Source organism: Camelus ferus, chromosome 25 (genome assembly GCF_009834535.1).
Source record: "Camelus ferus isolate YT-003-E chromosome 25, BCGSAC_Cfer_1.0, whole genome shotgun sequence".
In the NCBI taxonomy this organism is placed as follows: Eukaryota; Metazoa; Chordata; class Mammalia; order Artiodactyla; family Camelidae; genus Camelus; species Camelus ferus.
In genome coordinates, this window is record NC_045720.1 from 7,814,859 (window position 1) to 7,831,862 (window position 17,004).

General features: G+C 45.8%; 1 protein-coding gene across 2 annotated transcripts in view; it reads left to right on the forward strand.

Moving 5' to 3' along the window:
- The window catches only part of KCNQ3 (potassium voltage-gated channel subfamily Q member 3), a 247,838-nt gene that overhangs the window by 212,233 nt on the left and 18,601 nt on the right, over positions 1-17,004 (forward strand). For both annotated transcript variants that reach the window (XM_032468217.1, XM_032468216.1), the window contains exon 9: positions 324-350. In XM_032468217.1, the coding sequence (XP_032324108.1) occupies positions 324-350 (27 nt within the window). The remainder of the gene's footprint in view (positions 1-323; positions 351-17,004) is intronic.

The window sequence follows — 17,004 nt, forward strand, 5'->3', positions numbered from 1 at the left end:
CTTTCCTGACCTGCCTCAGCCGCTAAACAGACCACCTGAACCCAGCACGAGGCGTGGGGCCGAGTAAGTGCTCAGCAACCATCTTCTGGATGAATAAATGAATGAAAGGCTGAGAAGAGCGTTGGTTGGTCAGAGCCAGACCATCGCAGGAGGGACCTGTGGTCTGCCTGGGGAATCCCTCTCATTCACTGGTTCCCCTCCACATGTAGCATCTTGCTCCTTCGTCTCCATCAGAGGGGAACTTGGGGACAAAGTTGGGGGAGATGGGGAGACGTTCCATGTAGTTTATGCTTTTTTCTCTTTCTCTCTCCCTCATCTCATAGGAAAGAACAGCTGGAGGCAGGAGCCAGGTATGTTTGTGATTGTAAACCCTCTTCTTCCCACCACCATGTCGGGATAAAGGGTCCAGTTGTGTACGGTGTGGGGCCCCTGGGTGGTCATGCTGGTCATGAGGTAGAGTTTGGGGGCTCGCTGCTGCTGCTGGCCATTTTCCTCTGGCAGTTTCATATTAATTTACTCAAGAACAACTTAATTGTGATCATAGCAGCAGCCAATTTTTGAGTGTCTCCTCTGGGCAGGATTCTGTGCCTGGAGACCCACATGTGTTACGTCACTTGGTCTCACATCCATGATGAAAGATCAGTCCTGTATCTTTATTTGTGGATCGAGGAGATTGAGACTCAGAGAGGGTAAGTTACTCTCCCTGGGTTACACAGCTACTGAGTGGCAAGACCAAAATTCAAACTCAAGTCTGAATATTAAGACCATGTTGTTTCTATTACATCTTGCTTCGTATGCTTCTTGGGCTCACAGATGGTTCTTCAAAAAGGGAATCAAGACTATAATTCATTATCCCCAGTAAACCACACTCACCGCAGGCTGCTGCAGAGGCAGGTTGAGCTTCCAGCTGATAAGCATGTCTCTCCCTCCCTTTTGGCTCCGTCTCGAGAAGATGTCACAGTATCAGGGAAACTATGGACCCTGCTTGAGATTGTAAAGAAAGACCGTCTCTTGCAAACATTTTAACTGTATGCAAAGCATCCCCAGGTATCCACGGGGGATCAGTTCCAGGACCCGGGTGGGTACCAAAATCTGTGGATGCTCAAGTCCTTATATAAATTGGCATAGTATTTGTATCTAGCCTATGTATATCCTCCTGTGTACTTTAAATCATCTCTAGATCAGTTATAACCTAATACAATGCAGGTGCTATATAAATAGTTGTAAACACAATATAAATGTTATGTAAATAGTTGCTGGTGTGTGGCAAATTCAACTTTTGCTTTTTTGGAACTTTCTGGAATTTTTTTCAAATATTTTTGATCCTTGCTTGGTTAAATCTGTGAAAGCGGAACCCGCAGATATGGAAAGCCAACTGTATTTATAAATAGAAATAATTATAAATGTAAATACACATTATATATATAATATATATTTAAACTATTATTGTTGGCTATTTGCAAGATCTCTCAGGCAATCCTCTGGACACCAGCTCAACTGTTGTCCTTCTAGAGCTGACAGAATTTGGGCAGAGGAGGTGACAAGACCCTGGACCACCTTGTATGGGAACCACTTGGGGACAGTGACCTTTGGGAGACTGGGTCAGGTGCTCTTGAATGGACCCCATGATGCCCCATCCCAAACATAATCCCACCTGGAAGGAACAGTTACAGCCGGGGCCAGTCAACTCAGAGGCAGAAGCACTATTCAGACTTCCTGCCTCCTTTATGCAGGTTTAAGTGGATGGAGCGTTTCTTACCCAGACCCAGGCTGGACCGTAGGAGGTGTTTGGAGAAATTGTAGAGGAGGCCAGAGGACTGACAATGACTGTCGGGGGGCATTTGCCAGAGAACCTGCAGTAGCTCATGGCTCACAGAGGCAGAGCAGGAAGATACCTCAGAGACCCTCTTTTTTATACTTTTACAGAAATGAAGCCCCCCTAAGAGGGCAGGCTCACCCCAGGGAACAGAACTCCATGAGCACCAGCTGTGACAGGATCTCAGGACCCCCAACGGGGTGCTCTTACCCCCATCTCTCTTGACCAGTAGGGTTTTAAATCATGCGGGTGTTGACCCCGCATGTGAATCATTAAATCAGGTTTACAGCCTTTTCTATACAGACGCGAACAGAATTCAGCCAAACTGGAACCTACGTGCAAAGTATCCCTATGCCCTGGACTAGGCACTTCGGGTTTGATTAGGGCTTAAAGAAATGCGCTTTGCGGCTTTGCTGGGCCTGCGTCTCCAGTTATTGAAAACTGGCTCTCTGCAGTCTGATCATCAGCTTACTCATTCCTCTCTCAAGAACTCTCCACTCTGCCACGGAGGCAGAGGGAAAATACATCCCGTGATTTCTCAGGGCTGGAGTCGCTGGGTGTTTTCTGGTTCATCCTCCTCAGGGAAGAGCTAGGTGAGTTACATAAGCCACTCAGCCTCCCTCACCCAGGCTCAGGGTGCAGCATTTTGGATTTGAACAGCAAATAGATTTGGCTGATGCACTGGAGGTGAGATGGCAGGTGTGATTGTAACTGTGAAGTCTGGACGTGGTACATGAGATCTGGAGAAAGGACGGGTGAATTGTCAGCAGAGGAATCAATTTCTCTACCCATGAAGGCAGGGAGCAAGGAGGCCAGAGAGTGGTCAGCAATGTATGCGCGAATTAGATTGATACTTACTGATGTACCATTAGCTTCTTCAGCAGATTGCCAGCTAACTTGTGTTTCAGTCTTACTTTATAATGATTTCTAAATAGCGAGAATCAGATTTGGAGATCATCTTTTTGACGCCTTCTAGCATAGGAAGCCCGCACATCTGTTTATGTAGTCTGCTGGAGGAAAGAGTTACATTCTGTGACTTGACAGATCATGGTTCTGTGTTGGGGTAAGGAAGGGGACATTTCAGTCAGCTTATTGGAAAGCGCTTAAGTCCATAGTTGCCCATAAAGCTTTTGTCTGTTCCCACTTACCCCTAAAGGGTCAACAGAGAGCTGAGCATCTCTGGTCCCAAGGATGGGACTGTCTTGAGTGTTTTGCTTTGCATAGACTTTTTGAGGAACAGAAGTCCCCCAGCTTCCTACAACGCCTGGGAAGCTGGCTTTGGTAATTGTATACTTCCTTCTCAGGATCTACGATCTTAATTCATTCTTATAAAAATGAAGGCACACCCCCCCATCCCTTCTCACCTAGTTTAGAGGCCTTGCTCACCGTGCCCTTAAGTAGGACTCTGCACTTCCCTAATAAAGCCTTTATTTTATATTCAGTCAGAACATTTAAAATTCCCCCTTCCTCTCTACACCATGAGTTTGATAAGGCTAACACTGTGCCTGATATATAGGATGTCCTCCATAAACATTTGCTGGATGTATAAGTAAATGACAGATTGAAAGAGATATTGGAAATTGAGTTCAAGCTTTTATGTAACTTACACCTAAGCCAAGCACAGAAATAGCCAAGACGGGGATTTCAAATATAGATCTGTCTGACTGTATCAGACCGTATCAGGCCGAGTCCCAGCGCAGCACAGGTGGTTGGCAAGCCCTCTTTGTTATCTGGGAGAAAAGAGTGAGGTCAGTTAATCGAACAGGCACGTGATCTTGGCACTTGCTCTCTCTCCACCAGGAGCTCTTATTTCACACTTCACTTTTGCTCACTTCTGAGATAGACCCTCCTGGCCTCTCTGCCCACACCCCCTCAGGCTCTGTCCCCTTGACCGTCCTTCAGTTTGGTAGTACTGGTGATTACCTAACATATTATGTTTCTTGTCTGCCTTCTCCATTAGATCGAATGCTTCCAAGGGACTAGACGCAGTTTGTTTTGCTCACTGCTTTACCTCCAGCACCTGAAAGAGTGCCTGAGACAGAGCCTGGCGAATGGTTGGCTTTAAGTAGATATTAACTTACTGCAAAAGTGGATGGATGGATGGACGGATGGGTGGATAAACAGATGGATGGACATGCTGTTTATTCTCCAAGGGTCATAAACCCAATTTAAACGACCTGGACTACAAGGGAAATGTAATTGCTCACACAGTCACTCATCAGAAAGGATGGGAACCCCTGGATGGGAAATAAGGAATGGAATCCTTTCGAGATTTCTCTATTCAAGTCTTGTCTCTGCTTCTCTCTGTGGTTCCACTCTCTCGACTGACTTTCTCCACACTGATGAGGTTGTGGATGCGTGCAGCCCCAGGATCACATCTTTTTTCCTCTTTCTTCTGTCCACCTGTTCTTCACCCAACTCTAGTTTGGAAGATCCCAGAGAAGCACTTAGATTGTCCCAATTTGGGTCACACACTTACACCTTGGACAATCCCTGTGGCTCAGATACCAAGAAGCTACTACTAGCCAAACTCTGGGTCATGTTTCCAACTGTTAGAGTGAGTGGGTGTGGGTTCAAGATACTATGTTTGGCAGCCCTCCTTTGAGTCACCTGATTGAAATTGAGGAGGTCAATTCTCCAACAGAATAGGGTTCTTTGTCCCAAAGAATAGGGGATGACACATAAAGCAGACAAAAATGATGGATGTCCATGACAAGCATGGAGTCTACCCATGCGTTGTCAAATTCCTAACAATAATATTGCATCAAAGAACATCGACAATAGAACATACTGAGCCTCACTGATTGTGTGGATTGTACCAGGGAAGACTTCAGTGTTTTGTGCTGGGGGTGGCGTTTTGCACATAAATTATAACTATTCAGTAGACGTGCAGCAATGCTGATAATTAAGGGTGTTTGTTTGATAGAAACCAACACTTTTTAAATTTGCAAAACAGGTAACTGTGTTGACAGTAACTACTTGCCTGGGTCCAACTGCTCACTTTGTGTTTTCAAACACTTCAATATGAACAGCGGCCTTCGGGACTCTTCTCTGTATCGGTCTTTAGATAGGGAAGAAATTTGTCCCAGGCAGCTTCTTTTTTTTTATGTTTTTATTTTTAATTGATCAACTTCATTTGTTTTATTGAAGTATAGTTGATTTACAATGTTGTGTTAATTTCTGGTGTATAACATAGTGATTCATTTGTGTGTGTGTGTGTGTAAAACATGTGTGTGTGTGTATATATATATATATATATATATATATATATATATATATATATATGTATTCTTTTCCTTTTCATGTTCTTTTTCATTATAGGCCATTAGTATGAACTGAATACAGTTCGCTGGGCTATACAGTAGGACTTTGTTGTATGTCTGTTTTATATATAGTAGTTAGTATCTGCAAATCCCAAACTCCCAATTTATCCCTCCCCATTCCCTCCCCCCCCCCCCCCGTAACCACAAGTTTGTGAGTCTGTCTCTGTTTTGTAAATAAGTTCATTTGTATCCTTTTTTTTTTTTAGATTCCACACATAAGTGATATCATATGGTATTTTTCTCTCTCTTTCTGGCTTCCTCTTTGTCTCCTATCTCATTATTATGTGCTTTCCATTGCAAAGCTGTCAAGTTTAGGAGAGGATCATTCTTCATATCAAAGATTTCAAGTTATAGTAACAATAATTTATAAATAATATTATTTACTAAGTACAGTTCTAAGCACATCTAGCCCTCCTAGCCATCCCATGAGGTAGACGGTATTTTAATTCCCATTTTACAGATGAGAAAACTGAGGTTCACAGAGGTAAGTGACTTGCATAAGGTTGAACAGTTAATAAAGTAACAAGAGCAGGACTTGGATCCAGCTGGTCTGGCTCTGCAGTTCATGGTCCCAACCACTATGCTGGTCCTCATGATTGTTGGGAAGTTACATAATCAGTCACTGTAGGGGTCCCTTTTGCATGGTCTGCTTTTTTCTACGCTTTCTTGGCTCATGTAGGTGGAGTTCCAACCCTGGGAGGCGGCTGTGCAGACAGGGAATGGCTCAAATCCAGGATTTTCTGTGGAGTCAAGGAGCATTTGGTCAGACATTGTAATTCACACTTTCCCTTCTCCCTATGACGTAAGTCACATAACATTCATCTCACGGTGTGATGGATGGTGTTGGCAATAAATCTCTCGTGCCCTAGACTCAATGACTGTTAAAGATGTACGGAAATTTAGAGATCAGTTCATCTAATCCCCCAATTTTACTGATGAGAAAATTGTTACCCAGAGCAAAATATATACACGCCTTGGACACAGTCCCGTAGCTGTTTGTACTCCTGCCATCCAGACTCGGCAACACTGGTCCCAGGCTACAGAGCAACTGAGATTTGAGCCAGTTTCAACCTCAGAGTGATCCCTGTCTTGTCCTGAGGGCTTTTTATTTTTGGACTATTGGGGTCTGCCTATTTATAATGCCCCTTTCCTTATGAATTGTGAACTAATTGAGAAACAGACATAGGAGACAGAGGAGGATGAAAAACAGGCTGTGTTTGCTGGGTAAAGCAGAATTGGCTCTGGGGAAAACTTGCGATTTGTAACACTTCCCACTAGGTCTGGCCTTGGGACCAGCACGTACACAAAGCAGAGATTCTCCCAGCCAGCCACCCGAGGTCACGGCCTGTCTGACCCCATGGGTCACTGAGAGCCAGAGAGAAGACCATGTGGACCTTGAATACAGAGCTGGCCTTTTAGATGGAAAACTACCCAGTCAAGAAAATGGGCCAGTGGCTGTTGCATGCTCATCATCACCCAGTTAGATAACTCGCCTCCTCCTGTCAGGAGAAGCCAGGAGAAAGCGAGAGGTTCTCTTTAGAGAGTAGAAATTCCATTTTTCTGACTGTAAAAATATGGGAAAGGGTGGTTCTCCCTACCCTTCACGTAGCCTCCTCTCTACCTACAAGAACATCATCCCTTAGCACACAAGGACCTGCCACGGTCTCTGACTTGGTTCCATCAGACTGAAAACTGTGCATGCATCCACGAAGCCCTCATTGTTTGCTGTGTTCGTTTCTTGTGGCTGCCGTGACAGACTCTCACAAACCGAAATCAACAAATACATTCTCTTACTGTTCTGGAGGCTGGATGTCCAAACGTAAAGTCTCACGAGGGCCACGCTCCCCTGAAGGCTCCTGGGAAAAGGCTTCCTTGCTTCTTTCTGGCTCGTGGTGGTGGCTGGTCATCCTTGGCATTCCTTGGACTTGTAACCCATCGACTATTCTCTGCCTCCATCTTCACAGAGCCTTCTTCCTTCTACGTATGTTTATGCCTGTGTATCCAACCCTCTCCCTCTTCTCATTTATAGACATTAATCATCGGATTAAGTGCCCACCCTACGGCAGGGTGAGCTTATCTTCACTTGATTACATCAGCAAAGCTATTTCCAAACAAGGTCACGTTCATAGGTATCAGGTTAGGGCACGAACGTATCTTTTGCAGGGACACGTTCAAACCTCTACATTTGCAAGAGGCCAATGTGATGGGTTTGCCCACAGAGGGAAGCTGTCTGAGCAGATCTAGAATACGTGATTTTGAGATGGATGTTTGTGAGAGATTTCAGTATCCCCCTATATAGATGAGGATGCTGGGGCTCAGAAGGATGAAACAACATGCACAGGGGATAGGATGTGATCCCGCGTCTGCCTGGCTCCCTCCAAATCTGTGGTCCTCTCTTCTCTTGAACAAGGGACTAAAAATAACCAGATGGTAGAATTAGGAGGTTGTCATAGCAATCGGGGCTGAGATAGACTCCAGCATTAAACAATCAGACTTCGAAACCTGGCTGCCCTGCTGACTAGCTGTGTGATGCTGGGTAACTTACACAACCTCTCTGTGTCCTCATGCCCTTATTTATGAGGTGAGGATAATAACAGTACCAATCTCGTAGGCTGACTGGAATGACACCTGTGACCCAGCAGAAGTAAATGCTCCCTAGAGATGAGTGCTGGTCATCTGGTATGTTACTCAAACATGAGACTTGAGTACATGGAAGAAACAATTCTTTTAGGAAACCTACACAGAAAAACACCTTGTTCTTTACTCTTCCATCAGTGTGTGACTGTGTGTGTCCCCAGCGACAAATGTTCTGGAATCGCGCTCATAGATCGCCAGACTTACTGGATCAGAGGAAACCACGTAGGTCTCTGAGCTCAGCAGAGCTAACTGCAGACCTGTCCACTGAGAGTGAACCAGGCCAGCACATCGGGGTTGTTTCAAAATCGTGATGCTGTTCCTTGCAGCCCAGCAGTCCTTCAGGCACAGGCCTCCCTCCTGGTCCCTGCTCCACCTGCCCTTTTCTTCCTCAGCCTAGACAGTCCATTCGGAACCACCGGCCACCTGGGGCTAGGCTGCCTCGTGGCTAGGAGGCAGAGGTGGGGCTAAGGGAGTCCTAAGCCGCTTTCTGTGTGCTGTGGGCTTGTGGCCACAGTCGCAGAAATGGTTCTGCATTGTTCTGCTGCATTAGACGGTGTGAATCATGGGCCGCATGGAAGGTTTTTGACTGTATGCTCTTGGGCACATTGCCAAACCTCTGTGCTCAGTCTCCTCATCTATAAAATGGCTATAGTGAGAGTGCCTACCTCCTAGGACTGTTGTGAGGATTAGGTGCTTAGAATAGAGCCTAAACCTGGCAAGCACTATGTAAGGTTTTCTTTTTTACTATTATTAATTACTATTATTATCCTGATTGGCACCCACATTTCTAGGTTTTTGTGCTGAGGATCTTTTCCACTTGGTGTAAGGCTGGCTTAGGAGTCAGATCAACATTGATTTGAATCCTAGCTTTGCAGTGGCTTTCTCCTCCATCCCTCCCTCCCTCCCTCCCTCCCTCCCTTCCTTCCTCCCTTCCTCCCTTCCTCCCTTCCTCCTTCCATCCCTCCCTTCCTTCCTTCCTCCCTCCATTCCCTCCTCCCTTCCTCCTTCCATCCCTCCCTTCCTTCCTTCCTCCCTCCATTCCCTCCTCCCTTCCTCCCTTCCTCCTTCCATCCCTCCCTTCCTTCCTTCCTTCCTTCCTCCCTCCCTTCCTTCCTCTTTCCCGTCCTTCCTTGCTTTCATAACCTGAGCATTAAGAGCCTTGCTTTGTGTTAGGCCCTGGAGATTCCCAAGGAATTGGGGCAGTCTGATGGGGGCAGTGGATATGACAACCAGAAAAGAACAAGGTAGTGTGGAAGGTACTGCTGTGGGTACATCACAGACACAGGGGCAGAGAGTTAGAACAAAGGAAGGGAACATTAAGCTCCACCTGGAATGAGATGTCAGGAGAGGAGGGCCCCTGAGGTGCTTTCCTTTGACTTGACTATTCAGGGCTGAGTAGCTTTTCATGGGGCCGAGGGAGGGAGTAAGTCTCTCATTTTGTTCCTTCCCCCCTTCATTCTTTCATCCTTCAAACTAATGAGCGTTGAGGCCCTAGGCCTGCGATCTTACCACAGGCCATCCATTTCTACACAAGAAATCCCCAGAAATGCCAACTCATTAGGTCAGTAGAGAAGACTAGTGTGCAGATGCCCCAAGGGAAAAGCACAAACTGCCTAAATAATTGAATTTTCATTTCTCTATAGAGGAATTTATTTTGTGGCTGGAAACAAGAGGCATGAGGTATTTGGTTCTCTTAGCTCTGCCACGAACCGTGTGAGAGCTGGAAGGATTACCGTTGCCTGCCTCAACACGGGCGCCGTTTATGGAACGTCTGTCAGGTTCCAGGCCTCCCATGGCCACTCCGCTTTCATTGCCATCTAATTCCCAATTAAGATTTCTCATTTTAATTAAAGAGGAAACATAGGCTGGATGGCAGCTTTCATTCATAGTTTTTTTTTTTTTTTTCTCATAGAAAACAGAGTGCCAGAGCCTCAAAGGTCTGGCACGTGGTTGGTGACAGTTGTTTATTATTATCTTTGACTTCTCTGCCTTTCTCAGGATAGACCATGGTGCTAGAGGAGCCCTCTAAGACGGGGCTGCAGATCTCGTGTAAGGCCCTACCCTTTCCACGTGTAAAGATGGAAGGAAGAAGAGAAGGGACAAAATTAGGGCTGTAGGTGGATCGGCTGCTCTGTGCTGGTTACCCAGTCTGTGCTCACTGAGCTCACAACAAATGGAACGAGACAGATTGATCGCTTCTTAAAGACTCTTCTCTTGGCCCTAGTGACTCTGTACTGTTGGTTTATCCATCACCCATCCATCATCCATCAATCTGTCTACCTACCCATCCATCATCCATCATCCATCCATCCATCACCCATCCATCATCCCTCACCCATCCATCATCCATCAATCTGTCTACCTACCCATCCATCATCCATCATCCATCCATCCATCATCCATCCATCACCCATCCATCATCCCTCACCCATCCATCATCCATCCAGCCATTATTCATCCATCTGTTCATCCAACCATCTGCTTATTCAATGAATATTTATTAAGGCCCTCCTGTGTACCAGAAACCCTTTTAGGGAAGATGGCTATGAATAAGAAAGACAAGATCCCTAACTATTTACTTGACAGGGTGCCTCTCAGCCTTCCTAAAAGTAACGTGTCCCAGGCTCAACTTTTCTTTTTTTGTTTTTTTAAATTCAAGTGTTTTTTTTGTTAGCTTTTCCAGGGTGTACATGCCCAACAAAGATGGCGTGGAGAAGCCAAGAGAACATAGTCAGGCTGGTCCCAAGTAAACTTGTTTGTTCAGCACTGTTTGCCTTTGGGATTCTTTTACCTCACCTATTGGGTTTTCTCCCTTCCAACTTCCCTGTGGTATCACAGCTTCATTGATGCCTTCTCCCCACTGTCACATCTTATTCTGTATCCTGGATGAGGGGGTGGGGCAGGAATTGCATTTAAAAGCACCACTCCTAGTTTTCTCTTTGTATTTTGTTCACATGAGCAGTGTTAATGAGTTTTTAATGTGCAAAAGTGGGCCCAGAGCTGAGTTTGAAAGTAGGGACAAAAGAGAGCTTAATTGAATTGGGAGTGAGAAAAATCTAGATGAGAACAGGCAAGGACTCAACTCCAGAAAGAGTATTTAGGGAGGAGAAATGGGAAGGGAGAGGCCAATTCGGAATCCAGCAGGACTGTAGAACCACTGAGAAGTTTCCCAATGTAAAGAGTCTAAATGATTTTTTAATTTAAATTTAAATTTTCCTAAAAAAACATTTACACAGTTCATCAATCAAAATAATGTAGAGGCAAACAGTGAAATATCTTACTGCAGCTTCTGTCCCTGTCTGCCCCGTTCCACCCTCCCACCCCTCATAAGTAACTTCTTTTTTAGTTTTTAGGTATCTTCCCAGTGTTTCTTTATGCAAATATAAACCAAAGTTAATTTAAATTTTTATATTCCAACTTCCAAAAGTATTTTAAAAGTGACGGCTAGTGTTCAGTTTATTTGAGCCGGGGGTGGAAGGGGCGAATCCTCACCGTTTAGTAAAATCCTCTTTGTGTGTGTGTCTAGGAGAGTGACAAACACGACTTCTGACCTCTTCTCCAAACCTGTTTTGTCCCATTTGCTCAACTGAAGAAAAAAAAAAAAAAAAAAAAAAAAAAGGCATCTCCACCTACTGTTTGTGTAGCCACAAACCCAGGGGTGGTTCCTTACCTGTCTCTTCCCTTCATGGCCACATCGACTCCATCAGAGAAGAATCTTGTGGTTATGCTCCAAAATCTGTGTCCAAGTTCTAGTCTCCTCCTTCCTCCCACTGCAGTCACCCTAGTCCAAGCCACCAGCGTCTCCAGTGGCTTCTTTATTGGTCTTTCTTTTCCATGCTTCCTTCCAAACCATGCTTCTCACTGAGCAGCCACTGTGTTGTTTAACAAAATTTTTTTTACTGTGGTAACATACACACAACATAAACTTTACCATCTGAACCCTTTTAAATGTACCGTTCAGGAGAGTTCAGTATGTTCTCGTTGCTGTGCCACTAATCTCCAGAAGTTCTTCATCTTGTAAAACAAACTCTGAACCCATTAAACACCAGCTCCCTCCTCCCTCCAGCCCCTGGTAACCACCATTTAACTTTCTGTTTCTGGGAGTTTGACGACTTTAGATACGGCATATGAGTGGAGCCATGCAGTGTTAGTCTTCTTGTGACTGGTTTATTTCACTTGGCATAATGTCCTCAGGATTCGTCCGTGTTGCAGCCTGAAGCAGACTTTCTTTCCTCATTGACGCTGCATAACACGCCATCATATGTCTGTACCCCATTTTGTTTATCGGTTCATCCATCGATGGACACTTTCTGGCTGTTGTGAGAAGTGCTTCTGTGAACGTGTGCACTCCTTTTAAACGCAAAGTTGATACACTTAGAATAAAATAGAAATTCCTATTTTCCGTTTTTATGTTTGAATTCTATTTCTAAAATCCCTGAATGATCTAAGCTCTGATCTCATCTCACACTTGGCCCCTCATTTCCATCTTTGGGTCACGTGTCCTCTCTTCAGTGGCATAAACCAGCCCTCACACCTTGGCCCCCAAGTGCAAATCTTCTGCCTAGAGAGCTCTCAATCCCTTTCTTTGAAGTCTGGCTTCTTCTCACCATTCAGGTCTCAGCCTCACCATCCGGAGCACCAGCATTTTGAAACTGGATGATTGAAATTGGCTTCCTAATTGGTCTACCCATCCAACCAAGGGGCCTTCCCTTACCACCCTACCTAAGGCCACCTCCTGTTGTTCTCCATCACTGCACTCTCTTTGTTTCCTGGTCAGATGTCTAGCAACATATGTATCTATGGGACTATCACTTGATTTCTTAGCCTTATAAACTCACTGGAGGCTAAAAACCATGTCTGCTTTGGCCACCACTGTATACTCAGCAAGTTACCAAGAGCCTAGCATTTTTAAGCTGTAGAATACGTTTTTGTTAAATCAATAAATAACATGAGCTCTATTTTGCCAATGAAAAAAAAAAAAATCAGAAAGAGCTAATGCTTTACCCACGTTGAAATATTACCTGCAGAACAGAGATTTGAACCCAGTTCTCTTCTTGCAAAGTCAACACTCTTTCCACTCTCCAGCACTTCCTCTCTCAGCTGAGGTTGGGTGCATTTTATAATCGGAAGATCAAATATTGCCATTCCTTCCTTCTTTCTTTCTTCAACATCATAACAGTATTTTCAGTGCTTATTGTGTGCCAGGCACTGCATTAGATGCTGGATAACTGAACAAAGTACAGCTTCTGAACAAACAGCGTACCCCTTTTAGTTTCTCAGTATCAGCTCTATTGACCTTTCTGGTGGATAAGCCTTTGCTGTGGGGGCTGCCCTGTGTGCATTGTGGGAAGCTCAGCTGCGTCCCTGGCCTTGACAAGCCAGTAGCACTCTCCAAGTTATGCCAATCAAATATGATGCTAGACATTATCACATGTCCACTGGGGGCAAAGCCATTCCTGGTTGAGAACCACTGCTTAAAACAGAGTCCTTTGTAAGTCCAAGATTTCACTATGGTGGCCAAGTGAGTAGCCTTTAAAAAAAAAGCACAGTAAAGGGATGTCTAATTGGACCAAGAGTGGAAGGGCACCTTGGGACTGATGCTTGGACTGAGTTTCAGATAAAAAGTCAGTCATTTGCATTAAAGAAAGGATGGCGGTTTCCAAGGTACAGGTCACAGTGTGAAGGCTGAGAAGTGGGAGTGTCAGGGGACTGCCAGCGTTCCCTGGGGCAGAGACCTGTGGCAGAAGCAAGGACTCTCTGCTGGGAGAGATCAACCTTGATTTTACATTTCCCATCCCTCATCCATCCATTTCCAGTTTTCCCAGTTCATGTTTGGAAATCATTTGTCCACGCTTAACAAGGGACCCTGGCTTTCCAAGGAAATCTGATGTCAGCTTCAAGGAGGATTTTTCTCAGGAGACCTGCCGTAGCCTCCAAAGGCATGGCCTGAATGATGCACTAGAAATCCATCTGGGGAAGGTCAGAGATGGGTTTTGAGTTTCAGGGGTGAACTTTGCCTTGCATTTGATTATCCTCGGGGGCTTGGATTTCAGGCAACACAATTAAGAGGTAAGCTGATCACCTACTTTGCTGGAGGAAGAATTCCATAAGCTTCTTAGCTGCAATGGCTGTGATTCAGAGCTGAGATTTCTGACTTGTGCCCAAAGCATCTGGATTCCTGATGCTGTCGGAATCCATTTCTTATAAACCGTCCTCTGTGACCAACGGGGTATTAAGTGAACACAGCCAAAGCAATTCAGTCTGTTAGTGGTTGCAACGAAGCATTTAAATGCCAAGCAAGCGAATCCCAAGTCCCAGCAGAGAGAGAACCGACAGAGTTCTCTTATAATCGAGTAGTCAGCAGTTACGCTGAGATTTCAAGTCAGGACAGAGTGGCTGCCATGACGTTTGTCTTGCTTTAGTTTATCTGGAATTAAGCTCCTCAGATACTCATCTCCTACCAAGGTCAAGTGCAGTGACAACGGTGAGTGTTTGAGACTAACATTAAGAAGTACTGTAAGATAATGTATAAATCCCAAGAACTCATCTCAGTTCATTAAAAAAAATAAGAACACTTTTTTTTGTGGCTCAGGAAATCTTATCCATCCTTTTCACACGTGTCATTAGCCTTCCACTGCTTCTTCGGGAAGGGGATTATTTACCGAGATAATGACGACAGCCAGCGTTCATGGAAAGCTTCTCGCACCTGCATCCCCGGCAGTTGGCTAAGCAATTTACACACATCCCCTCACTTCGCCCTTACACGACCATGTATCACAGGGGCTGGGAGGCATCACTGAGTACGTGAGGAGGCTGAGGGTCGAACAGCCTGAGTACTGCATCCTGGCTCACGTGTTTCTCAGGATGTTTCCCCCAGGCCAGTTTTGCCCCAAAGCTCTAAACAATCAGGGTGTGCTGAGCAGCGGTGTGGGGTGGGTTCAAAGATAACTAGGCACAGTCCTTGCTTTGCCAGGACCACACCATCCAGTGGGGCAGGCGGGCGGGCGTGGTAACGCAGAGTCTTCACACCGTGTGTTAAAAACACTGTGACATAGAAAAACACAGCATGTCTTTGGAGCAGCTGGGGCGTACCTAATTTCCAAGAGGGGACACTTGGGCAGTTGTTGGGAATGAGGTCAGCTAACGCAAGAAAGGGCATCAGAAGCTGGAGGACCTGAGTGTACCGAGGCAGGCAGGAGGGGACTTGGGGATGGGCAAGGGGCTTTGTATGGTTGGATGATAGATCCACTTGGCCGTATAGCGAGATAGGTAGGCAGGGGCCAAGAAGAGGGCCTAAAGAAAAGGCTGACCTTCCACCTCGCTCATGGCTAGGAAAGCCTTCCGTGTGTGATCATTCGACTTCCTGCCTTGTTCAGTATTTTTAGCCATGGACCCTGACTAATATCCTCATTAGTCATTCACCTAGTACCAGTCAGGAAGATGACTCAGAAAATTTTGACCAGCTCAGGAAGGATGGACCCATCTGAGTCCTGGAGTTTCCCTGAATTTACCCTGGGCAGGTTATTAATGTAACAGGGCTGGATGAGAGATAAGAGTCTAGAAAGAGTCAGGAATAACAATTACTCATCCGTATGTTCATTCATTCATTTTTCCAGTATTTCCTTGTGCCTTCTCTATGCCAGGCTGGAGGCACGAAGCACTACAGACATTATCGTGTGTAATGCTCCCCAAATCGCTCCCAAGTAAGGTGTCATTAGATGCACTTACGGATGAAGACCTGGTACTCAGAGAGCGTAGGGCACCTACTCGGCAGGGGGCGTGTTCCCACCTCTGCAGCCCCAATGCCGGGACCTCCTCTCCACACCAAGCCGCAGAGATGTCAGCGGCTTCTGGCGTGAAGCACGTGGCTGTCGCAGCCAGACACGGACTTTAGAAATACTCAGGCTGATGCAAAGCTGAATTGACAACCTATATTCATATTCATTCATTGACACCTTTCTTCCACAAGCCCACGTACACCTGCTGTGTGCCAAGCCCTGTGTGGGTGGTGGAGAGGACACTGCTGAGCTGAGGGTACTGATGTGTGAAACCTGCCCTCCAGCTCCCTCCAGTCTGCATCGCACAAAAGGACTTCATTCCTGTGCCCACTAGGGTGAGGCACAGAGGCTAAGAAATACAGGGGAAAAGTGACTATTTATAGAGCACCTACTATGCCACATCCTTGATGGACATCATCTCATAGCAACCAAGTGAAGAGGGAAGTGCTTATCCTTATCTGAAAGATGAGGGAACTGAGGCTCGGGAAGGTCACAGATTGGCCCAAAGTCACCTAGATGGTTTTTGCACCAGGGAAACTTTCTGTTGGACTTACTAGCTGTTTTTTTGTGCTAAGAAGACTGGTCACTACAATGAAGTCCAGGGACCTTTTCTCAGAATCACAACTTTGAATCTATAAATGAAATACATAATTACAAAAGAAGCTGATTATGTTAAAATGTAATTATCCAGCTATTTAAATATTTGAGATGCCGTCATATATGTGCTTCTTTGTGATGAATCTAATGGTGTGACATAGTGACAGTTGAATACCACTGTAATTTTCAAGCAGTGGCCAGCACAGCAGTGCTTGGAGATAACAGGATACAAGATGACCTGTGGTATCTGTTGTGGAAAGTCACAGCATACAGCTGGGGCATCCAGGCTATTACCTGTGTATATCACCTCCATTCATAAGTGAAAGACACGCTTTATTTCAGTTAGTAAGTGAAAAATGCAATGTTTTTCCCATCCAACCCCATGGCCGCCCCATCCCACCCGCAAAGTTCTGTCCATGAGGGGTGTCTATGGACACCAGGTTAGGGTGCCTGCTTTACGTCATTTATGCATACAGTTCTGCTCAAGGAACATTTGGTAAGGCTTTGCCTCTGCGAGTCGCTGTCTGGGCACCACGGAGGGGTACAAAGGAGGTCACTGAGGCAGAGGAAAGAGGGATGAAGAAGGAGCGAAGCTTGCTGCATGCCGCTCCGAGCTAAGCGTTTTAGACCCTGGATCTCATTTAAGCCGCAGTTAGGCAGATGCGGCAGCTGTAACTCAGAGACGCTAAGAAACACGCCCGAGGCGTAGTGGCCGGGGAGTGCGCGCGCTAGGGCCCGAGCCAAGCCCTGCCCCGTGCCCGCCCGCTGGGGCAGCCTGGGCGGCGGCGGCGGCGCGCCGCATTCACGCGCGGAGGAGGATGTGCGCGTCTTAATGGAGAGGGACGGGGAGTTA